The sequence below is a fragment of the Penicillium taxi genome (assembly GCF_028828555.1).
Source record: "Penicillium taxi strain IBT 34144 chromosome Unknown utg000001l_segment0_segment0, whole genome shotgun sequence".
NCBI lineage: Eukaryota > Fungi > Ascomycota > Eurotiomycetes > Eurotiales > Aspergillaceae > Penicillium > Penicillium taxi.
This window is the reverse complement of record NW_026643203.1, coordinates 3,165,162-3,189,095: the sequence shown is the minus strand read 5'-3', so window position 1 is coordinate 3,189,095 and position 23,934 is coordinate 3,165,162. Positions and strand designations below refer to the sequence as shown.

Sequence of the window (23,934 nt, the reverse complement as noted above, 5' to 3'; positions counted from 1 at the left end):
GCACTACATGCCAAAGAGCTATCACTGACGTTACTGCCTAGAAAAAAGAGAATTCCAGGGGATTTTAGACGATTTTTTTGCTGGATCTCAGCCGAATTGGCCCCCAATTCCTCCATTTCCATCACCACGCAATTTGATTATTGAGCAAACCGAACAAACCCTGCGGTCCTCGCTCCTACCTCCTCGAACGCCTCGAATACCTGATAGACTTTCCACCGCAAAGGATATGGATTACCGTATCCGAGGGATAACGCTTGATTGTACAGAAGAAAACTTGCTACCGTTTCTTTTTGTTCAGCTCGGTCTTGAACCTGAAGTCAAGGGACATGTCAAATCTTTGGCCGTCAGTCAAGCAAGAGAGTCCCAGGTAGCAGTCATTTCACTCAAACCTCGACCAAGCTTTCTTTCAGATCCCAGTAAAAATGAATGGGTTTTTTCGAATGAAGACTCTCATATCACCGTTGACACTCACTTTCGTGGCGTGACTGTGCTTTACGCCCCTCGAGATGTACCACACACCATCGAGTATGTTTCTTGTTCCTTGTTTAAGATATTTATAATATTAATAGTTGTTGTCTTAGCATCTGTGCAGTAGCTGGCCTGGGAGGCCATGCTTGGGGATCTTTTAAGCATAAGGGAGTCTCACAGTCATTCATGTGGATAAATGATCTCCACAAAGACTATCCATCTGCTCGCATTATGACGTATGGTTCAAAGACAAGGCTTGATGGCAATGAATCAACGCAGAGTCTTAAAGAGCTCGGGATGCTGCTACGGAACGAGTTGAAGATTGTGACAAGGAGACGAGTCTCTACTGTGGACACTTTACCAACCCATGCGATACTACCATCATTCTCTGTGCCCTCAATATTCATCGCTCATAGTCTTGGAGGGTTGACTGTAAAAGAAGCCCTACTTCAAGAAAGTGATAATCCAGAACCTGGAACCATTATCCACAATCTTTATGGTGCGCTTTTCTTTGGCGTTCCGAGCCATGGCATGGAAACCACGGCCCTTGAAGCTATGATACGTGGACAGCCCAATGAATCATTAGTAAGATCGATCAGCCCCGAGTCCGAGACTCTAACAGATCTCAGTCAAAAGTTTAAGTTGAGGTTCGCAAGTGGAAAGCCAAAAATAGTATACTTCTACGAACTGGAAGAATCTTGCTGCCCTAAGGTATGCCACATCCGCTTTCATTATACAATTTTTGAAATTAATCTCATAATAGTTTGAAAATGGCGAATGGAAAATGACAGGAACTCCCAAGAAAATCCTTGTCAATAAAGATTCGGCTACAGATGGTGGACGGTGGATTGCAAACGTGAGAATGGAACCCTTGAACCGGAACCATTCGGACCTCGTAAAATTCAGTAACCCAGATGATAGTGATCTGTCACGGGTTTTGAATGAACTGACGAAGCTCGTGGGTGAAGCAGAATGTCTTTCTTCTGCCTAATCAATGAATGGCAGCGATGACTGATTAAGATTCTATGTTGAGGGATACATATGGGTGCTGGTAACAATAATGATATTCATAATATAATTTCAACTTCAACTTTTGGGGACTTTTTTGGGTCCAACTTGGCCTGTTTTCCGGCAAGGCCCAGGATCCGCTGATCTTGGATATTACTGACGCCGTGGCGAGTTTGGCCGCCCAATGGCAACATCCAGCGACATATGGCCTTTAATTTTGGCAATTATTATGGACTTATGAGTTATGAGCTATGAGCTCAGGTATAATATGGCTCAGGTATAATATGGAAATTGCTACTTTCTAGCAATCCCTGTATAGTCTTTGAGTAATCATCGATAGTGCTTTATGCAAATGAGTTAGATAAATGCTTACACTTACGTTGTTATCAATGCTGTTTGGTCGTGAGCCGTAATGTCACCAACAGTCAACATATTCCAGGAATATCGACTTTACTGACCAGTTAAAACTAAGCCGTACAACTTGCCTAAGACACTATCAAATCGCCATGCCTATGTGCGGTATTATTGTAGGGAACTGTGGTGTTTCCGCCTAGGACGTAGGAATAGATTCAGTCAAGCTATCTCTCCTTGAATGCCGAAATCTCTATTTAATTGTTCTTTCATAGCCCATGTATGTCACGGCCTGATCCTCCATTACCATATAGAATCCACAGTATGCATAATAGTAAAGTTGGTTTTCCACTTGTAATTCATGATCTCGATTAGATACTGACTTTTTTGTGTTTTGACTGTACAACACTCCTCCAACATCCGCCAAAGGAATTGAACCTCATTTTTCCACCGATCAAATCTCCTAACAACTTATGTTTCGATAAATATTTCGCTTTATGTCTTGCGTTTATCATAGCGTAATAATGGCTCGGTTCAAAAACCCAATCTCCTTCCTGGTATGAATGTACTTCCGAACCAGCTCTTCGCTGACTGGTCCAACGGCCCTGAGCGACTTGGAATGTTCTAGGGTATTCTTCGGGTCCAAATCAAGCCCTTTATAAGAAATTTGTAGATAGTTATCGTCCAGTAACTCCAGCAGACTGGAAGCTGGGATGTTCCGCCGAGGAGCAGCTGCCACACGCTCGACCACTTGTCGAAGGGGATCATGTTCTTGATGCCTAGGAGCCAAAATGTCACTCATCTCCTTTCAGGGCTAGTCGACAGGGTTTCCAATGTGATATAAGCCCTCGTAGTCTCTACTATGAATTAAAAGCTACTCGAATAAAGTTCGATGATATTAGGGGCAGCATGGAGGTTACGGTTACGGCACTGAGTTAGATTTTAAATAAGATCTGAGCCTTGGAAGTTTGACCTTTTCGGTATTCTTAGTATAATATTCATAGGTTCTGGGTGATAAATTTAGATATAAAGCGAGAGAACTAGAAAAATATCCATTTGGTTACTTTTCATATGGGTTGGAGGTCCGTAAGAAATCGGTAATCTATGAAAGGGGCCGTTTCTGAGACTCTGAGCGCCCCATTAGCTGGTTAGGAAAGAGTCAAGGAGTAAATATTATTCAGATTGGATGTTTCAACCACAACTCTCGTTATTCGCTCGAAGCCTACTTGTCTAGGTAATGTCTGGAATATTTCATCTTCAAATGGTCAGATAGTTATAAAGAGAAGTCAGATTTTCAAGGTTGAGTAGTCCACGGGTCAGTCGAAGACATGAGTTTCACTTCTATCACCTCTTTCTCACCTCGGTCACCTCATCCTATTTTCAGATCTAACATATAATCCCAGAATTTGGAATAGTTGAATGAGAAATGTTAACTAGATGCCGATGTGCAATTACTAATATGGGCCGAAGCCAAAGGGTAGATCAATCTCTAGTGTTGTGCCCTTCGCAAAAAATCACCTACGGATACTGAAGGTGCAAAATTTCCAAGCAGTTTCTAAGCTAACTGTGTATGAAATGTGTTGTAAAGCCTTTAATGATCGGAAAGCAAGGAGGCTGTATACTGCCGTATACCGTAGGACGATAGTAGTCGCCAACCTGTAATAACCCAAAATAAAAAAATAAAAAGATGCAAACTACGCCAGCGTATCCGTACCATGCCAGAGGCCCGTAACTGGCAGGACTCATTTCGGTGTATATAGTCTTAAGAGGAGACAGTGTCTTTGATCTGGCTGTAGATCGCAGTCAACTGCTTGACCATATCGTTCTCAACCTTCTCAGCTTCATCGACGAGGTCGGAGAAGCTGTGCTGGATACCGGCCTTGTATCCTCCTTTGGAAACAATCTCGGTGTAGTTCGACGAGCCACCACCGTTCCAGGCGAGGAGCTAGTAATCAAGTTAGAATTGACGTAAGAAAAGATTCAGAGAGGATGGGATCTCACGTTAGGGGTATCCGAAGGAATATCCTGGAGGGCTCCGGCAGTGGCGATGCTGATCAAAGTATCCTTAAGCTTCTTAGGGGTGATCTCATCAACAGCATAGGCCGAGTCCGAAGCAGGGTAGAGGGAAACGTAGTAAGCCAGCAGACCGGCAATGTGAGGCGAAGCCATCGAGGTTCCGGAGATGGTGTTCACTGCGTACTTGCTGCCAATCCAGGTGGACAAGATGTTCAAGCCAGGAGCAAAGATATCGGTGCACTTGCCGTAGTTGGAGAAGTAAGCACGGTCGTCAGAAAGAGTAGAGGCACCAACGGTGACAGCCTTCTGAGCGGCGGCAGGAGAGTAGTTGCAGGCGTCAGCATTGTCATTACCAGCTGCGACGGCGAAGTGAATGCCGGCATCAACAGCGGCGTTCACAGCGAGATCAAGAGTACGAGAGCTACCACCGCCGAGACTCATGTTGGCAACACTGCCCTTGAAACCCTTGGCCTTACCGTCCTTTGCCTTCTTGGCCTTCTTGATGTGACTCTCCGCAGCCCACTGGACACCAAGAACAACATCAGACATGCTACCAGAGCCGTTGGAGCGGAGCACCTTCACTGCGTAGACGTTGGCCTTCTTGGCAACACCGTACTTCTTGCCAGCAATAGTACCGGAGCAGTGAGTGCCGTGACCGTTTCCATCCTCATCAGCATCGCCGGAAGGAATGGTTTTGCCCCAAGAAGCACGTCCCTCAAAGTCAGTATGTTCGGTGTTAGTACCGGTGTCAATAACGTAGGCATCAACACCTTCGCCACCTTCACTGGCGTAAAGGTACTTATTGAATGTTCCGAAGGAAAGGCTATCACGATGGGAGATACGGGCCAGACCCCAGGGGGCGTTCTTCTCGCTCTCCATGGTGTTCACCTCGGAGTCCTTCTCGATGTACTCGACCTGATTTGATGAGATGTGTTAATGAGGTGGCTGGAATGGGAGTGTCCACAAAGACTCGAGACTCACGTCCGGGTGACGGCGAACTTGCTCAATAACATCCAAATGGAAGTTACCAGCGTAGCCCATCAGGGAACCACCGATGTTGAAAGTATCCTTGAGACCGTTGAAGGGGTTCTCGCTAAAAAGACCACGCTTCTTGAGCTCCATATGGGTCTGGGTGTGGAGATCCTGAACCCAGCTGTGGTGTGAGGCAGCGACCGAGTGATCAACATGTTTCTTAAACACGACGATGTACGAATCAGCAATCTCCTTGGCGTTCACAGAAGAGATAATGGGGGCAGCTCCATTGTGAATAGAGTCGACGACCATAGGAGAGGCAGCTGCAAGCAGCGGAAGTAACAGACCGATGAATCCCTTCATGATGAAGGATCGTCTGTGAAATGTAGGTTAAAAGAAAGAATTAGATGAAAATCAGTGGTGAAGAGGAATTTAGGTGGAGGAGAGATGGGAGGAAGAAGAGGAGGTGAGGTGAGAGAGGACCTTATCTACCCTTGTGGAAGGCGGAGAAGGAGATGACGCAACCGGAGATTGGAGGTGACAGAACGTATACAGTGTCAGATGACCGAGATTAGCGATTATTGCGGCTAATGTCGATCCAAGTTGCAATAAATACGGTAAAATACTGTATTGCCACCGAGAAACATTGAAATCCGAATTGTAAAGAGGCAGTGCCAGACCCTGCGGCGATAAGAGCATCTTCTGATTAGGTATAGTTACATCTGGATTAGTTCGAAGTTCTGCATTCTATGTGTATGAAAATCCATAGTTAATTTTAGCAACTACTCCTACTCTCCGTATATCGTAAGATCCTTCAATCCGGGTACCTGGCAGCTATCTTCCACAGTTGCACGGCCCTCGGTATTCCTGCAAATTCCCATGACGAATCTAGGCAACTAACTGGACCCTCTCAAAGTCGCGTGCTTCAGCCTCGGCTGATATCGGAATATAGACATCCCAAGGTTAACTTAACTTAGGCGTTAAAAAGTAGAGAAATAAACCTTACTTATTGACTCCGCATTAATGTCTTATCCTGGTTTCTCCACACCTTAGAGAGAGCTAAGTTTCAACCGGTTTATCACCTTATCAGCGGAAACCGCCCTTGTAATCTGTAATCATAAAACACTGGTCACCTGACAAGCCCCCGCTGTTGATATCAAGAATGGATCGGCGATCCTTCTGAAGGCAGCTTTTAGTCACAGAGCACTACTAGTAACTATAGCAACTTTCTTTTCGGATGGCTTGCCCCCACTTCATCCGGTCCCACTAACAGCGCATACCGATGCAGACCGTTTCAATAATCACGCCAATCGCTGATTCACGGTCTCTGGTGGTCACCCACCATCCGGTCTGGTCGTGGATAAGTTTTGGCCATGGCTCCAGCACCCCTCCTCACTTCCTCGCCGTCTAAATCGACCGAGGCAATCTCTCAGGAGTTGGCTCCAGCTATCGATCAGCTCAAAAATCTCACCGGTCGCTCTATAACTCTCCCGCTGGCCCTCACAGCCACCGAACCCCTCCTATGCCTTCGTCATACCTTCATTGACGATGCTCGGCCACGAACTGTCAAGGATGCATTTCGGCAACAGTCAGGCTTCCAAACACTGCTAGAATTGGCTGACCAGCTTCCAAAGCTATACGACCCTATAACCTTATCGAAGGAAGAACGGAGAGATCTATTGGGAATTTACAAGGACATCTTGGGAGTTCTTGCGGAAGGGCTTAAGGATCATTTTGGCAACAGGCGATACTTTACCCGAAGAATTGTCGGTGGAAGCAGCGCAGCCCTAGAACGAACTCTCACCGCATTTGTCCAGAAGATAGACAATATTGAGGGCGACTTAAGGCAGTTGTTCGGCGCAGTCCTTGCGGCAGCATTATGCCAAGAGACGGTGGCTGGTATATTCACTACATTGAGTGGGAAGCTTTCCCAGGATCAGGAGTCGCGATCTGCTCAGGACATCAGGAAAATTGTGGATCATTACTTGGGATCTGCCGAGACGGTTGAGATTGCAGAGTTTCTAGGGCCATTGCTCCGTGTGTGGCTATCTCAATCTGCCAATTTAAAAGACGATGTACTACGGCTAGGTCTTCCTGCCTGCCTATGTCAATTGGCAACCCAATCCCAGAGAAATGTCGTAGCTTTGCATGCCACCGGAATGTTGACTTCTATCCTTCCTTTACTCTTTGATGATGGTCGGTCTGGTGTCGAAAAAGAACTCTACCAGGATTTGGCTGGTTGTATGAGTAGCCAGGGCATGAGCAACCTCGACGACGCCGTTGCGTTATACCGCAAAGCCCACGGAAGTCCACAAGTGTTGAAATTTCTTTTATCTGCTCTCAAAGCTTCCAAAGAGCCTGCCTCCATACAATTTGACCTGTCACAACATGGATTCTGCTCTGTGGAGTTTGCAACCCTAGGGCGTCAGTTTCCTCCAAATGCTTCGGGTGGATATACTTTGGCTGTATGGGTTCGGTTCGATGAATTTGACCTCAACACACATACCACAATCTTTGGGGCTTTCGATGCAACTCAAACCTGTTTCCTCCTTGCCTATCTCGAGAAAGATACACGAAATTTCATTTTACAAACTTCGATCCGTGGCTCACGGCCTAGCGTTCGTTTCAAATCCGCGAAATTTGAAGCCAATCGTTGGTACCATATCTGTCTCGTTCATAAGAGGCCGAAAAATGCATCAGCCTCAAGGGCATCTTTGTTTATTGATGGCGAGTTTACGGAACAATTGAAGATTGAATATCCGTCTGCCCCTAACGGTAGTCGTCCCAACAAGCCACCTCGAATTCAGGCGTTTTTTGGTACTCCACATGATTTAGCCATGCGCCTCGGCAAAGGAGTTTCAACTTCTCGTTGGTCACTCGCCAACGGCATCCTCTTTGATGAGGCATACAGTGACGACATGGTGGCCGTATTTTTCAATCTTGGGCCCCGGTACTATGGAAATTTTCAGGACTGCCTAGGCTCTTTCCAGACGTACAAGGCCTCTGCCCGTCTGAACCTGCGCAATGAACATCTTCATCCTGGCAAGGAGGAATCCTCCGATATTATCACTGCCATCCGCAAACGAGCAAGTACTCTGGTCCGCGAGAGCTCGATATTGATCAATGTTTCTCCTGAGGCCGTACTTGATGACGATGATGGCAACAACATCGACGAGTCACAGCTAATCAAATCCTTGTCGAGACATGCGGCGAAAAGCCTTCACCAGCTCACGAAGTCTGGAAGTAATGCGATTGCAATTAATGGAGCGACCCCTGCTATCAATGACGGATTGACCCAACCGCAAGGAGTTGGTATCTTGACGGGCTTTCCTGTTGTCACAGTTCCTAAGTCACTTGATGATGCCAGTTGGTGTTTGGGTGGCTGCGCTGCTGTACATTTGAGTCTCATCCAAGCATCCAGTACTGCAGACAGTACCCGAATGGCAGTAGAGGCGCTCTATGAAGCTGTTCAAGATAATTGGAGAAATAGCGAGGCTATGGAGAAGGAGAACGGCTACGGCATTCTTGCTTCCCTTCTTCGGGAGAAGCTTGGATTTACCATTAGTAACCCACAGGCCCTAACTAGGGCCGTCGTGGTTAGCTCCAACGACGAAGAGCAAAAGAAATTGGCTCTTGATTTGCTGCGCTTGACACTTTCCTTTGTGGGATACGACTTTAAGCGTCCCAACCATTCGATCATCACAAATCCATTAGCGTTCCGAGTTCTGTTGGTGGACTTGGATATTTGGCGTCTTGGAGATCCACCTGTTCTAGAGCTGTACCACTCACAGTTCCGGACATTTGCCTCCGACAGTAATTACCGGCGGTTCAACGCACGGAGGTTAGCTCGCATGCGTAAGTTTATAATCCCACAAAGGGTTTCGAAGCTAGGCTAATGGGACTAGGCGTCAGCAAAAAGCTACTCGAGGCCTTGAAGGCCGGAGATTTCACCGAACAGACCCTTACCCCTTGTCTTTCTGCTTTTCGCTCTTTGATGGAAAGCAACATGTCTCCTGACCTTCTTCGATCTCTGGCCTTGGGAATCACATATACCCTCCACAGGCCCAATGCGCCTTTTAGTCTTCACAAAAAGAAAAGCACTCGCTTTGGCGGAGCTTTTACTCGTCCAAGCTCCAGCAAGTCTGATCTAGATAGCCATGTACCAGCCATCACTCTGGGTACCAAGATGATGCTATTGTATACTGATGTGCTCTGTAACCCATTTGACACAACACCGTTGAAGAAGTTTGCTAAAGCGGTTACCAATAAGGTTTGCTACACCCCATCCCCTAACTTTTATCACCGTCTCACGGTCTGAATAGTGGCTCCTGTATCTCGCTTGTGACGACGAGCCTGAGATTGTTATTCTCGCAATTAGGATCCTGGCTCGATTACTAGTTGTTCATGGTACTAGCTACAGCAGTAAGTTTGCTGACAAGAATGGAGGATACACAATCTTGCAGCACCACTTGAGAAGATGGTGGGACATTCCTGCTTTGTGGCCTATCTGCTTTTCTATTCTCTTTGGTAAAGACATCGCTCTTCTGGACCTTAACAGGCCTTTCAATAGCGCCGGACTCTACGAAATGTTCCTTGTTGATGGTGATATCCGAGTTGCCCATCCTGAAATGCTTCCTGTGATTACAGAAATGCTGAAGAGTGGACTGAGGAGTATAATTGTGGCAGATGAGCTGGGGACGCGCGCTTCTAGTCTGGAGAGCCCAAAAATGTCCTCTATCAGCTTGGCGGGTAAGTTGACAACAATGGCTTTCCACTTTTTCCTCTCTTTTCTCATCATTATTCTAGATCTTTCCCATTCGGACCGCACAGCACAAGGATTCTCTCTCATATCCTCTGTGGTCCAAATGCTAGCCGAGACGCAATCTAAGTCACGACCATTTCAAGATTTCGCCGGGGAGTCAAACTATGTCCAAGAGCTTCTCGCAGTTCTGTACCCTGCTGTCGTCGGTTCTGACTCTATTGGCGCCAATACAGAGTTGAGCACTCGATACGGCGGACTCTCCTTTGATGAAAGTAGTCTGGTCGTGCGTCCCCGTTCTAGCGCTGCCAACGCCTCGAACGTTCTTCAGACAACGAGTGTCGAGTTCTCAACCAGCCCTGATGAAAATCCTGGCTATTTACGTCGCAATTCCTCTTTCATTCTTGTCTCCTCTGACAAATCGAAACATCAACCATCCTCGGCAAGGATCCGCCGCGTGATTCACTCCAGCTTTACCGCTGAAGGATCTGCTGCGGATCATCCGCTAGTCAATGCCATTATTTCATTGGTATGTTCTGTATTTGAAGATCAAATACTGGAGCGAAAGGAATTCTCTGGCCTCGGATTGTATCATAAAACCCCTCCTGGATTTCTGGAACAACAAGCGTTTTTCAATTCTTGGATCTACCGCTCTCTCTTATTGAGGTTGAAGGAACTGCCCTCTTCTAAGCCGCACTTGCTCCAGGAACCTCGAGTTCTCACAAACATCGCTCGTTTTGCAACCCACCTTGCAGAGGCAGTCTATGAAGGCTGGTTTATTGATGGAGCTGCCGCTAGTCTTGAGTGTCTCGGTTCCATCTTGGAATATATCCAGCGCCCCGATATATCTAGCCTGAAAAGCATTCGACTATGCAGTCAAGCAGTAGCGACAATACATTCCACACTGTACCGAGTGGTCTTGTTCCAGCTTTCAGAGACGAACGATGAAGATACTTTGCCAGTTTTGGAACGTCTGAACTACTGGCAGGTCGTGCTTCTCGCCGCGGCTGAAACACAATCAAGACACCTCCAATTGCTCTGCTATCTGCTTTATACCAAGCTAATCAGCATTGATCAGAGTATTCGTCTGGCTGCTGCCAGCTTTTGGCGGATAATAATTGTGCAGAAGCCTGACGAGGTGACGGATATTCTTAACTACGGACCCCAGATGCTGAGGCGCCGTCTTTCCCCTGGCTTCGAGGCTCTTTCTGGGATGGAAGATGATGCTTTCCTAGAATGGGTTGATTCCGAGCGAGAGGACCTGGATGCTTTGTTCTTTGATATTTTATCTCGATCCTGGGAAACTTTCGCGCAGGAAGAAAATTCAAAGAGTGAAGATTCGGCCAAAAATCGTATCACAAAGCGCAAGGATAAACTCAAAAACTGGGCACAGTTGGAGAGGTTAGTTGAAGACATGACACGAAAGCACGACGCCACCTTGCCGCACTGGATATCGAACATTTCTGCATCTGAATTTCTCAAATCCCACCGATACATGCAGGATCTCCAAGATAATTCTTCTTTCATGTGGTCGGCATTTTCTAATCTACTAGCGGATCTTCGACGACCAGGTGGTCTGCTGGAAGAAGATAAAGAAAGAAAATGGAGACTCGACCAGACTGAGGGTCGTAGTCGCATGCGACTCCGTATTGTACCTGATGACTCGGGAGAACGTCAAAATTACCAGCCCAAGCGGAAAGCTTCTGAACCACCAATAATCAAGATCGATACAAGACTGCGCGCTCTATCGGAAGGAGAGGCGATACCAACGCCTACTAATTTGACAGCAGATACCGAGCCCAAGGAATGTGAGTCACAGGATGTAGAGTTGGTTGATGGCGATGGTGACAACCGCAGCATCCTCGAAGACAACTTTGAAATGATTGACGATCCCAAGCTCGAGTTGGAGGAGTATGAAGATAAGAACCGCAAAGTGATGCGGTCTCTTCAGCGTGGCGATCAAGTCCAGAACGTCTGCAACATGTCCCGAATCATTGGCTTGGAGGCTGTGGAAGGGCTTTTAATTCTCGGAAAGGACTGCATTTATATTCTCGACAATTTCTTCCAAAGAGCAGATGGCGAGATTGTTAATGTCTGGCAAGCCCCTCTTGAGGAGCGGGATCCGTATGTTCGAATGATTTCAGGACGGGAATCTCAGGATCGTCGCTCCCAAGAGCATGAAACAAGAAGCTGGAAGTGGTCTGACCTGGTCAGCGTTTCCAAACGCCAATTCCTTTTCCGCGAGGTTGCTTTGGAGATATTCTTTACAGACGGCACTAGTTATCTGTTGACGTTTTTCTCGGCTCGAGTGCGAGATGAACTATGTAGCCAACTTGGCAACAAAGCCCCACAGGTTACTGGAAGTGCAGGACACTTGCGACCTGAAGACATTTGGCGATTTGAAACTTTGCGCAGCCAAGATGATGCGCCGCAATCTCTCGGATCCAAGTTTGCCAGTGTATTTGGTCATCAAACTTCCAATCCAGCGACACGCAAATGGGTTCGTGGTGAAATATCCAACTTTCACTACCTCATGCTTATCAATACGCTTGCTGGGAGAACATTCAACGACCTTACTCAATATCCAGTCTTCCCATGGGTCTTGGCGGATTATACCAGTGAGGAGCTTGATTTGACCAATCCGAAAACATTCCGTGATTTGTCCCGGCCTATGGGATGTCAGATGCCAGATCGTGAAGTCGGGTTCATTGAGCGATATAATGCCTTTGCGGAGATGGGTGATGACAACTCACCACCGTTCCACTATGGAACTCATTACTCCTCTGCCATGATCGTCTGTTCCTATCTCATCCGCCTCCAACCGTTTGTCAAGTCGTACCTCCTGCTGCAAGGCGGTACATTTGACCATGCCGATCGACTATTCTACTCTATCCGAAAAGCATGGGCGTCTGCAACCCGCGGGAATATGTCAGATGTTCGAGAACTGATTCCTGAGTTTTTCTACCTACCCGAGTTCCTCGTCAACTCCAACAAATATGACTTTGGGTTGCTGCAAAACATGACCGCGATTGATTCCGTCGAACTACCACCCTGGGCCAAGGGCGATCCAAAGATATTCATTCAGAAACACCGCGAAGCTCTCGAGAGTCCATATGTGTCCGAAAATTTGCACCATTGGATTGATCTTGTCTTTGGTAGCAAGCAGAGAGGTGAGGCTGCTGTCGAGGCTGTCAATGTATTCCATCATCTTTCCTATAAAGGCGCAAAAGACCTGGATACCATTGATGACCCACTAGAACGACTAGCAACAATTGGCATTATCCACAATTTTGGACAAACCCCTGGTCAGATATTCCAACGGACTCATCCTGAACGGGAGGACCAACGCTATCGCGTTCCTCGACTCGATACCCTTGCAGAATCTTTGACTCAGATGCCGCTATCTCTTCTAAACATTGAGGAGCGGGTGACCAATCTATCGATGAAACAAGATCGTCTTCTATGTACCGCTGCTTTCAGAATCAATGTCCCTCCGGCGTATGACCATTACATGGAATGGGGATTCTTTGATGGGAGTGTACGTTTCTACGCAGCAGATAGTCGCAAGGTAAGAAGCACACACAATGGCGGAATAGAGACTCTCCACTGACTTTTTTGATAGCTTCTCGGACACTTCGAGCATCTTCATATCGGCCAGCTCTCCTACGCCAGCTTCGCAGACTCGCGCACGCTCATCACCTGTGGTACAGACTGTACTATTTCCCTATGGACAGTTACTGCAACTTCTAAGGCTGTTGACCTACAGCCTATCGGATCGCTCTTTAGTCACCGCGCCCCAGTCACAATCCTCGCAGTTTCTCGCTCATTCAGCACCTTGTTGTCCGCGTCTACTGATGGGCAAATCATGATATGGGACTTGAACCGTCGATGTTTCGTACGGGCACTACCTGCGGAAGGGACCGTAGAAGTAAGTCATAAGTTCAGTCTCCCATATAATCCACAACTAACTCGAGATACCCAGTGTGCCCGCATCAATGATGTCACAGGAGATATAATCGTCTGTCGGGGCAACCAAATGACCATGTACACACTGAATGGAGAGGTGCTGATCCGGCAGCAAGTATGCGAATCAAGCGATGACCACGTCTTGTCTTGCGTTTTCTACGAAGGGGCTCAGAACGAATGGCTTGAACGTGAGCTTGTGCTGACCGGCCACAGCCGTGGTGTGGTCAACATTTGGAGCAAGACTATGCATGCTGGACAGTTTGAACTGGAACTTATTCGACAACTGCATCATACTGATAGCAGTCGGGACAACGGTGCCAATATTTCTGCTGGGATCAGTTGTATCTTGGCTCTTCCCCAGGTTGTCTACACTGGGGACGAAGCAGGTCGAGTTGTAGGTCCCATTGTTTTGTATTCGATTTGAAGGTGTGGCTAACTCAATATCTTTAGTATGAGTGGAACTGTATTCAACGGCGATGAGTCTTCCGATATGGTACTTTTATGTAATACATGCTTCCAGTCGCGCGCATTGGAATTTTCTTTCGGGTGGCATCTGTCCGAACAAAAGAAAAATGAAGTCTAGACATAGACAGGGTGGCGTTTTCCTTGAGTTTCTGTTCAATTTAGCCGCTTTCTTGATACCTAGGTACATTTGACATGCAAAACGAAATGAGATATCATGTTTAGTATGAACACATGAAACCCTTGGCTTATTAGTAAGAGTACCAATTGCCCAATCAGCAATGAACGTGACAGTTTCTGGGGACTAGATCGTGCATATGTAACGGGGACCGGTGAACGAAGCCACTACAAAACCCAGTGGGCCGTTGACCGGTCGACCATACTCCGGTTGGGTAAGACCGGAGCACACTGCACCGAATCAGGAATCATTTAGGGCTTGCAGTTAAGGGGTCACCTGGTGGATAATGGGGAATTTAGGGCATTTAAAACAAAGAGGAAGTGATGGAACAATAAGGAATAAGGAGTTGAAGTAGATAGAAAGGGTATATGTTAAATATAACCGAAGAATATAGAAATCGAGAGTAGATAAAGCAAAGAAAACAAGTTGGTAAGTTCATATGCGTCATTTGCCCCACTTTCATCCCACCTGGTCCGGGACATCTTTAAGGTACTTGTATTTCATATGGGAGCTGCATACTGAAACTAAGTACCTCCCTCAACAAGCTCCTTCTGGCTCCCCCGCCTCAAATACCGCGGTCTCTGCCACCTTTCCACTTTTTCTTCCACATCCTCCCATCCTTTTTTAACTGTACCAATTTACGATTCCGAAAAAAACATCAAAATGTCTTCTTCTCTTGAGCAGCTCAAGGCCTCTGGCACCGTTGTCGTCTGCGACTCTGGTATGTCCCGATCATCCCAATATTACGTTAGAGCTCTCAACTAACAATGTCAATTATAGGTGACTTTGCCAGTACGTGTCCTCAATATATACAATTCATATCAGTCGCCTTGATACAGCAACTAATCTATATTTCATCACAGCCATTGCCAAGTACAAGCCCCAGGATGCTACCACCAACCCCTCCTTGATCTTGGCCGCTTCCAAGAAGGCTGAGTACGCCTCTCTCATCGACTCTGCCGTTGCCTACGGCAAGACTAAGGGCTCTACTATTGATGAAAAGGTCACTGCCACCCTTGACCGTCTCCTCGTCGAGTTCGGCAAGAAGATCCTCGAGATCGTCCCCGGCAAGGTCTCCACTGAGGTCGATGCTAAGCTCTCCTTCGACACCCAAGGTTCCGTTAACAAGGCCCTCGAGATCATCAAGGTATGATGACGCCACTCTAATCAATCTAATCAATCGCACTCCCCAAAAAAATTATAACTGACGATGCTTTCTCTAAAAGCTCTACGAGGAGGTCGGCATCTCCAAGGACCGTGTCCTCATTAAGATCGCCTCCACCTGGGAGGGTATCCAGGCTGCCCACATCCTGCAGTCCCAGCACAAGATCAACTGCAACCTGACCCTCATGTTCTCTCTGGTCCAGGCCATTGCCGCCGCTGAGGCCGGTGCCTTCTTGATCTCTCCCTTCGTTGGTCGCATTCTTGACTGGTACAAGGCCGCCGAGAAGCGCGACTTCACCCCCCAGGAGGACCCCGGTGTCAAGTCTGTTGGTGACATCTTCAACTACTACAAGAAGCACGGCTACAACACCATTGTTATGGGAGCTTCTTTCCGTAACACCGGCGAGATCACCGAGCTTGCTGGCTGTGACTACCTAACCATCTCCCCCAGCCTGCTTGAGGAGCTTTACAACTCCACCGCTGCCGTCCCCAAGAAGTTGGATGCCGCCAGCGCTGCCAGCCTCAACATCCCCAAGCGCGCTTACCTCTCCAACGAGCCTGAGTTCCGCTTCGACTTCAACGAGGAAATCATGGCCGTACAGAAACTCCGAGATGGAATTTCAGCCTTCGCGGTTCGTTGCTCCATATTTTCTCTATTTCGTCGATTCATTCATATAACTAACCGCTTTTCTCGCAGGCTGATACCGAAACCCTCAAGGCTGTTTTGAAGTCCAAGATTGAGGCTTAGATTGATTCTGAGCTCTTTTTTTATGATTCCACTTAAGTTTTATTTGTAAATTGGCGACTCCCAAAATCTTGGAATCGATAGATATGAATTTATGAAAATTTCACATATTTTGTCCATTTCTGAACTATTCGGGAGCTTAGATATAGTAGTGCCGAGAGTTCCGAGGCTGGGTTGAACTAGGCTACTCGTTACTCGGGAATCTGGACTGTTCGGCTTAGTAAGTGGCAGAAGCTTAGATGTGACCTGTGTGTTACTGCCGGACAATATAATCCCTATCAATAACATGTTATACAGTGTGACAGAGACATAGTTTCCTGTAAATTTAGGTTATAACGTTCAAGGTACATGGATGGTCATAATAGATGTAATATCAGAATACGTGACAGTACATACTAGTAAGTAAACAGTATAGTACTATCATAGAAGGTGAGGGAAGAAGCTCGGCATTATGTCATTTAACCCCCGAAGTCCACTGTTGATAATCTATGTATCAGTACTTTTGAACAATACTAAATTGTATTGGAATACAAGTACTGGTACATACGAGCTTCCTAGTCACAACATCACCCCGCTTTATTAGTTATTATTCTTCTGCCCGCTTCTTCGCTTCTCTCTCTTCTCTCTTTTTTCTCTACACTTCAACTCCAATCAATTAAAATCTAACTACTTTATTATAAATATCCGTCAAAATGGTCAAGGCTGGTAAGTTCCAAATTCTAAACAATGTTTTTTCCCCACTACTTGGCTCGCGTGGCGGGAAAAGGACCTTAGGGGTGAGCAGATTTGAGCACCTTGTGATCCTCACCTGACTCAGCCTATCGGCTTCTCTCCCTTTTCTACGTTGATCTCTGGATTCAAGCTTGTCAATGGACAATTGTTCCCCCTGAAGAGCTCCTCCCCGCTCAGATCTCCCTCATCTCCCTGATCCCCCTCTGGTATGCGGGGTTCGGTAGGGGCGGGACAAGCTGCTTCCCATCTATATTCTGAAACACAAGATATGATTGATAGAACAATCCTAACAATGTGACATAGTTGCTGTCATCCGCGGCGATTCGAAGATCGCTGGCACTGTTACTTTCGAACAGGCCGATGAGAACACCCCCACCACCATCTCCTGGAACATTACTGGCCACGATGCCAATGCCGAGCGCGGCTTCCACATCCACCAGTTCGGTGACAACACCAACGGCTGCACCTCCGCTGGTCCTCACTGTACGATATCCTATCTTTATCATATCTGGGAATTGTATAGCTAAACCCCTTCTTTATAGTCAACCCCTTCGGCAAGACCCACGGTGCCCCTGGTGATGAGGACCGCCACGTCGGTGACCTTGGCAACTTCAAGACTGATGCCGAGGGTAACGCCGTTGGCTCCGTCCAGGATAAGCTTGTCAAGCTGATTGGCGCTGAGAGCGTTCTTGGCGTAAGTGATCTCACTTGATATCAAGGCTGCTCATAGATCACTAACTTGATTCTATAGCGCACCCTTGTTGTCCACGCTGGTACTGATGACCTTGGCCGTGGCGGCAACGAAGAGTCCAAGAAGACTGGCAATGCCGGTCTCCGCCCTGCCTGTGGTGTTATTGGTATTTCCGCATAAATTGCCTAATCAGCTTGATCTCTCTACAGTCTAGTTGGGATTTGATATCCCCTTATTTCACCCTTGAAAGATGGAAAAGGCCTAGGATATTCCCTGGTTAGTATAAAATGAATTTGAATGCCATTTGCCAATGTCAATGTCTACTTTGTAGATGCATAATAATGCCTTAACACACTGTAAGAGCTGTAGACTGTAGTTGTGGTTTGCAAACTTGAACTCTTGGAAGGTAACGCAGTATATATATCACTAGTACTCACCTCCCTTTCGCCTGTTTATTCACACCCTCCGCCTTTTCAACCCCATTATTCACTTCCTAATTCTCGTCTATACATATTAACTAGGCATCGTATATACACCGCTCTTTACACCGCCTTTGAGATTCCCCCACAATAACAACGGACACGTTTCTACATAATCATTCTGCCATCCTCTCCACCCTTCTTCTAGACCAACTCCCCTTTCGCTTCTTCCATCAACACACAACTCATTTCTTTCAATCTCCACTACCACTTCTGCTCTGTGAAGTGGTAGTCTTTTTTACACACTCTTCATCATGCCTCTCGAAGCACGAGTCAAGTCTGTCATCTCAGGCGACACTGTCGTGCTGTCGCATGTCACCAACCCAGAACAAGAACGAATTTTGAGTCTGGCATATGTTGCTGCTCCCCGGCTACGAAGAGAGGGTGATGAGGTGAGTATTCTATGTTTCAATTGTCATCAAGAGACTCAATTGTCAACACAATTCACTTGTAGTGTCATTTGAAGCTAACCATTCGATCATCATAGCCAAACGGCTTCCAATCCCGTGAATTTCTTCGCGAGCTCCTCGTCGGCAAAATCGTCGAATTCCAGGTGACTTACACCATCCCAACTGGGGCCAAGCGCGATTACGGCATTATCAAGCTGCCTGGGTTTGACGCACAACTCCCAGACCTCAGCATCCAGGAGGGTTGGACGCACGTTCGTGACGAGGCTGGAAAGCGTAGTGATGATAGTCCTGAGACAATTGCATTTTTGGAGAGATTGCGAGCACTTGAGTCACTTGCTAAGAGTGCGGGGAAGGGAATTTGGGCGAGTTCAGACGGCGTCATTACGACAAGCTATGAACTGACAAATGCACCCGAACTGCTCAAGAAATACAAGGGCGAACAACTTGAGGGCATTATTGAGAAGGTTTTCAATGGTGATCGTGTGATCTTACGTCTCCTTTTGACACCAGAGGAGCACTTGCAGACCGTGGTCGCCGTTGCTGGTATTCGGGCACCTTCTGCCAAGCGCACGTCCGCTGATGGCAAAGAACACCCTGCCGAGCCTTATGGCGCCGAGGCCTTGCAATTCGTTGAGTCACGTTTGCTCCAGCGCAAGGTCAAGGTTGCGCTGGTCGGACTTACCCCACAGGGCCAACTTGTTACTTCCCTCCTCCACCCCCAAGGAAACATTTCACAATTCCTCCTCGAAGCAGGCTTGGCTCGCTGCCAGGATACCCATTCTACCATGTTGGGTCAGAATATGCTCTCCCTGCGACAGGCTGAGCTGTCTGCCAAGACTGCTCGCAAGGGTATTTTCACAGGTTTGGCTGGCCCCAAGGGTGGTGCTGCAGCTTTGGAGTACACTGTCAGCCGTGTGGTGAATGCCGACACAATTTTTATTCGCAATAAGGCCGGAGTTGAGAAGAAAATCAGCATTACTAGCATTCGTCAGCCCAAGCCTTCTGACCCGAAGCAGGCTCCCTTCGCCGCTGATGCCAAGGAGTTCCTGCGCAAGCGCTCGATTGCCAAGCATGTCATGGTTTCAGTCAATGGCAAGAAGCCTGCCAATGAAGGCTACGAAGAGCGTGAGGTCGCTACTGTGATCCAGGGTAACACCAACCTCGGCTTGGCTCTCGTTGAGGCTGGTTACGCCTCCGTTATTCGTCACCGTATGGATGATGACGACCGTTCCCCTGATTACGATTCTCTCCTCGTTGCGGAAGCCGAGGCTCAGAAGGAAGGACGTGGAATGTGGGCAGCTAAGCCCCCCAAGAACAAGCAGGTCATTGACTACTCCGAGAACGTGCAAAAAGCTAAGCTTGAAGTTGGCGTGCTCCAGCGGTCAAAGCGCATCCCTGGTGTTGTTGATTTCGTCAAGTCTGGTTCTCGCTTCACTGTGCTCGTGCCCCGTGAGAATGCCAAGTTGACCCTTGTCATCTCGGGTATCCGCGCCCCTCGATCCGCTCGTGGCCCCAGTGATGTTGGTGAACCGTTCGGACAGGAAGCCCATGACCTTGCTAATCGTCGCTGCTTGCAACGTGATGTCGAGATTGATGTCGAAACCATTGACAAGGTTGGCGGCTTCATCGGTGCCCTCTATGTGAACAAGGAAAACTTTGCCAAGATTCTTCTCGAAGAGGGTTTGGCTACTGTGCACGCATACTCAGCCGAGCAGTCTGGCCACGCAACTGAATATTTTGCCGCCGAGGAGCGGGCCAAGGAGGCTCGCAAGGGTCTTTGGCACGACTGGGACCCCAGCAAGGAGGCTGAAGAAGCAGAGCAGACTGCCGCCAGCACAGAAGTTGATAATGATGCCGCTCCCGCTGAACGCCGTCACGATTACCGCGACGTGATGGTCACGTTTGTTGACCCTGCTACCGGTCGTCTCAAGGTGCAGCAGGTCGGCGCCGGTACCACCGCCCTGACTGAACTGATGAATGCATTCAGAACATTCCATCGCAACCCAGCCAATAACGTTCCCCTACCCGGTCCCCCCAAGGCCGGTGACTGGGTTTCCGCTCAGTACTCCGACGACAACATGTGGTACCGTGCCAAGGTCCGACGTAACGACCGTGAGAACAAAAAGGCCGAGGTGGTGTACCTCGACTTCGGTAACTCGGAGATCCTCCCCTGGACCTCCCTGCGCCCTATGCAGCCCCAGTTCTCGGGCCAGAAGCTGCGTCCTCAGGCTTTCGATGCTAAGCTTTCCCTCCTTCAGTTCCCCGCTTCATCTGACTACCTTGAGGACACTGTCTCTTTCATCGCAGACCAGACCTCCTGCCTTGACCTTGTAGCCAACGTCGATCACGTTGACAGCGATGGTTTGCTCCACGTGACACTTCTTGACCCGAAGTCGTCCAAGAACGTCGATGAAAGTATCAATGCTGATATCGTTGCGGAAGGCCTGGCTATGGTCCCTCGCAAACTTACTGCTTGGGAGCGCGCTGCTGTCGATACCATCGACAACCTGCGTCTCCTTGAGAAAGAGGCGAAGGCCGAGCGCCGCGGTATGTGGGAGTACGGCGATCTGACTGAGGATTAGGTCTTTTTTCGCCTGGGCCATGCTATGCGGCTCCGCTGTACAATAATAAATGATGGGATCGGCCTGAGTGGTAACGAAAAAATACCCCGTAGTTGAATAACTTTTATTTGATCATTTTCTTGATGGCATTGTAAGATGTATGCCTGTGAATTGCCTCTTCAAGTTAGTTTTTCTTTTTAGGGTTAGGGCTCTAAAGTAATACGCCGTCAACCTTGCTCACTTTTTCCGGCACTAGATATTTCAACAATGATGATACTTCTTACCCTCCTGGAATTTCTTCTATATGAGAGTAGACTCCTTCGGTTACCCTGACCGCGAATGGACGCCACCAGTAATCTGCTCTGTACTTAATTTCGAGGATGTAACTGGTGAATGTTCACTTCTTTATATCATCAATATCTCTCTGATCAGCTGAGTTTCGATCCTATAGCTAAGCGTGTAGATGGAAGTGCATCGGATAAACAATCTCCGGACTATATTCACTACCAAATCGAATGGAGGGTCAAATGAAATAGTCGGGTTATGGTCAAGGGGACCTAACTCAACCGCATATCTCCTACTAGGAACAGATAAAGGAGGATGCTAGTAATATTCTACAACAGAAGAAAGCCTGTAGCCGACAGGTGAGACTATATGATACTGACATAGTCTTATTAATGAACTCCCAACGGGGCATACTGAAACAGCCCTGCTAACCTGCCAAGAGCAAGAACCATGCACCCCCTGGGACTGGTGAGGACTCCTCAACTAGTGGCACACCTTCCGGTGGAATCAGAGGATGTGATAAGAAGCCAAGCTTATAGCGAGAGGGACCAGGTGATACCTGATTCTATCTTCGAAATGTTAGATTGTCGATGAACTGATAACGCACCCAGATGATAGAATAAATGGTGGATTCGATGAAGATGATATTGTCTGGGATGATCATTGAATGCTCAAGAGCCAGGAGTGTAGCCACTTATACGGCGAGGACTAAGTATACTTATTGGGTTTAAACCCGTTACGCTCTTATAACACCTAACTAGGCTAGGTAAAGGGGGGTCTGGTTTCTATAAAAGGGAGCTATTTTTGCGTAGTTTTAGTCGTGAGTAGAAATAAGGGGAACAGCTCGCTAAGGCCTAGCGCCAACATCAGTTCAAGAGGATAACTAAAGGCGCTTGGTAGGTGCAATATAGCGTGGTCGAGGGCGGTAGGCAGCGAAACGACTTCTCGCTATCCAAAATTACCGTAGAAAGGCGGCCATTTCTAGCGCCAGAAGCTGTCATTTTCGGCGTCATTTTTAAACCGTTATTACTCATTGATTGTCATCGGAAATACCTCGGCAATAATCTGCGGCGATAAGATTTATTCTGCTGACCGCCCTCTCCTTTCTTCTAATATCACCTATCACTTGTTGTCAGTTTAAACCAAAACAAATATACTGAACAAAGTAAAATGAGCAGATTCTGGGGCTCAAAGGCCTCTCAACAGGAGCCTGCTGAGCAAAAGGACGATATTTCGCGCACAGTCTCTGCTTCAAACAATGATCCTGCGGCCTCCGCCACCCAGGCCTCGGGTACGGCATGGTTAGCTGGACACCTGAACCACCTCTCACCGGAGCAGGAGAAACAACTTGAAGGATTCAAAACGGTCTGCGCTGAACGGGGCTACTATACTGCTGCTGTAGAACAGACCGAGGGCACGGAAGCCAAGCCGGCGAGCCACGACGATGCGACTTTATTGTATGGTGTACCCGCTTTACAACCTGGGGTCGTGCGGAGCTCTAGATAGCTAACTACTCTATTCAGGCGATTCCTGCGGGCCCGTAAGTTCGATGTCGAGGGTGCTTGGGCCCAATTTAAAGATACGGAGGATTGGCGCAAGACAAATGCTCTCGAGGAGTTGTATGCAAACATTGGTGTGGATTCGTACGAGGCTACCCGGCGCATGGTAAGTGACTGTTCAGTATTCAGGTTTTGCAAAGATCTTTCTGACATTTGGCTTTTGTGTCCTTATAGTATCCTCAATGGACTGGTCGTCGCGATCGCCGTGGTATCCCCATCTACGTCTTCGAAATCGGCCACCTGACCTCCAAGGAGATGGCCAACTATAACAGCACCTTGGCCGATGGAGTCCCAGAATCCCACAAATCATCTTCCACCCCGGCGCGCTTGCTAAACCTGTTCGCACTATACGAACACCTCCTTGGCTTTGTCATGCCTCTCTGCACAGCGTTGCCCCGACCCAACCCCGAAACCCCCATCGTCACCTCCACAAATATTGTTGATGTGAGCGGTGTGGGCCTGAAGCAGTTCTGGAACTTGAAGGGTCACATGCAGGATGCCAGTGTATTGGCAACAGCACACTATCCCGAGACTTTGGATCGTATCTTCGTAGGTCTTAATTTGTTACGACTCGCCGATCACTACTAGTATTTCTAACGTACCTCTCAGATTGTTGGTGCTCCAAGCTTCTTCCCCACTGTTTGGGGCTGGATCAAGCGCTGGTTTGACCCAGGAACTACCTCCAAGATTTTTATTCTCTCTGCTGCCGAGGTGAAACCTACACTTACATCGTTCATGGATCCAGCCAGCATCCCTAAGCGCTTTGGTGGTGACCTAGAATGGGAGTGGAATGATTTGCCCAACCTAGACGAGCCTGCCCATGAATTGCTACAGGGCGTGGAACAGTCCCCGGCTGCGGGTAAGACCAAGCCGGAGATCCTCAAGGGTCCTATGTTGTTCAAGGGCACTGAGATTGAGATTCTGGGATCTGAAAACGGCAAAGACCGGCGGGTTACAGTCCCAGTTCAGCAAAAGGAGTCTGTCAGTACCCCTGTAAAAGACGATGCTGAGCCAATACCTGATGTTGATAACGAGAAGGTTGGCTTGGAGAATGTGGCTGTCGATCCTGTACAGACCGAAGAGACAGCGACTGGAGTATAGACATAGAATACCTAGGTACTTTCTGGT

General features: G+C 47.8%; 7 protein-coding genes across 7 annotated transcripts; 6 read left to right on the top strand and 1 right to left on the bottom strand.

The window, feature by feature from the left end:
* Positions 1 to 699: 699 nt before the first annotated feature.
* On the top strand, positions 700 to 1,459 carry N7495_001156 (uncharacterized protein; the record flags this gene model as incomplete). Its single annotated transcript, XM_057203826.1, has 2 exons — positions 700 to 1,179; positions 1,232 to 1,459. 2 exons carry the CDS (start codon positions 700 to 702, stop codon positions 1,457 to 1,459), a joined length of 708 nt encoding a protein of 235 aa, XP_057067899.1.
* Positions 1,460 to 3,589: 2,130 nt separating this feature from the next.
* Positions 3,590 to 5,178, bottom strand: N7495_001155 (S8 family peptidase; the record flags this gene model as incomplete). The annotated part of the gene is made up of 3 exons (XM_057203825.1): positions 3,590 to 3,772; positions 3,829 to 4,758; positions 4,825 to 5,178. The coding sequence occupies 3 exons, from the start codon at positions 5,176 to 5,178 to the stop codon at positions 3,590 to 3,592; spliced, it is 1,467 nt and encodes a 488-aa protein (XP_057067898.1).
* Positions 5,179 to 6,188: 1,010 nt separating this feature from the next.
* Positions 6,189 to 14,020, top strand: N7495_001154 (Beige/BEACH domain protein; the record flags this gene model as incomplete). The annotated part of the gene is made up of 6 exons (XM_057203824.1): positions 6,189 to 8,670; positions 8,721 to 9,085; positions 9,138 to 13,142; positions 13,197 to 13,502; positions 13,557 to 13,934; positions 13,991 to 14,020. 6 exons carry the CDS (start codon positions 6,189 to 6,191, stop codon positions 14,018 to 14,020), a joined length of 7,566 nt encoding a protein of 2,521 aa, XP_057067897.1.
* An 823-nt stretch (positions 14,021 to 14,843) lies between these two features.
* Positions 14,844 to 16,092, top strand: N7495_001153 (sedoheptulose-7-phosphate:D-glyceraldehyde-3-phosphate transaldolase TAL1; the record flags this gene model as incomplete). The annotated part of the gene is made up of 5 exons (XM_057203823.1): positions 14,844 to 14,901; positions 14,961 to 14,972; positions 15,044 to 15,327; positions 15,407 to 15,976; positions 16,042 to 16,092. The coding sequence occupies 5 exons, from the start codon at positions 14,844 to 14,846 to the stop codon at positions 16,090 to 16,092; spliced, it is 975 nt and encodes a 324-aa protein (XP_057067896.1).
* Positions 16,093 to 16,781: 689 nt separating this feature from the next.
* N7495_001152 (putative transcription factor (Snd1/p100)) lies at positions 16,782 to 20,983 on the top strand (the record flags this gene model as incomplete). The annotated part of the gene is made up of 6 exons (XM_057203822.1): positions 16,782 to 16,794; positions 17,125 to 17,304; positions 17,364 to 17,515; positions 17,573 to 17,678; positions 18,259 to 18,383; positions 18,479 to 20,983. The coding sequence occupies 6 exons, from the start codon at positions 16,782 to 16,784 to the stop codon at positions 20,981 to 20,983; spliced, it is 3,081 nt and encodes a 1,026-aa protein (XP_057067895.1).
* A 283-nt stretch (positions 20,984 to 21,266) lies between these two features.
* Positions 21,267 to 21,678, top strand: N7495_001151 (uncharacterized protein; the record flags this gene model as incomplete). The annotated part of the gene is made up of 3 exons (XM_057203821.1): positions 21,267 to 21,344; positions 21,395 to 21,484; positions 21,547 to 21,678. The coding sequence occupies 3 exons, from the start codon at positions 21,267 to 21,269 to the stop codon at positions 21,676 to 21,678; spliced, it is 300 nt and encodes a 99-aa protein (XP_057067894.1).
* Positions 21,679 to 22,417: 739 nt separating this feature from the next.
* On the top strand, positions 22,418 to 23,907 carry N7495_001150 (SEC14 family lipid-binding protein; the record flags this gene model as incomplete). The annotated part of the gene is made up of 4 exons (XM_057203820.1): positions 22,418 to 22,704; positions 22,771 to 22,912; positions 22,981 to 23,355; positions 23,416 to 23,907. 4 exons carry the CDS (start codon positions 22,418 to 22,420, stop codon positions 23,905 to 23,907), a joined length of 1,296 nt encoding a protein of 431 aa, XP_057067893.1.
* Positions 23,908 to 23,934: the final 27 nt, after the last annotated feature.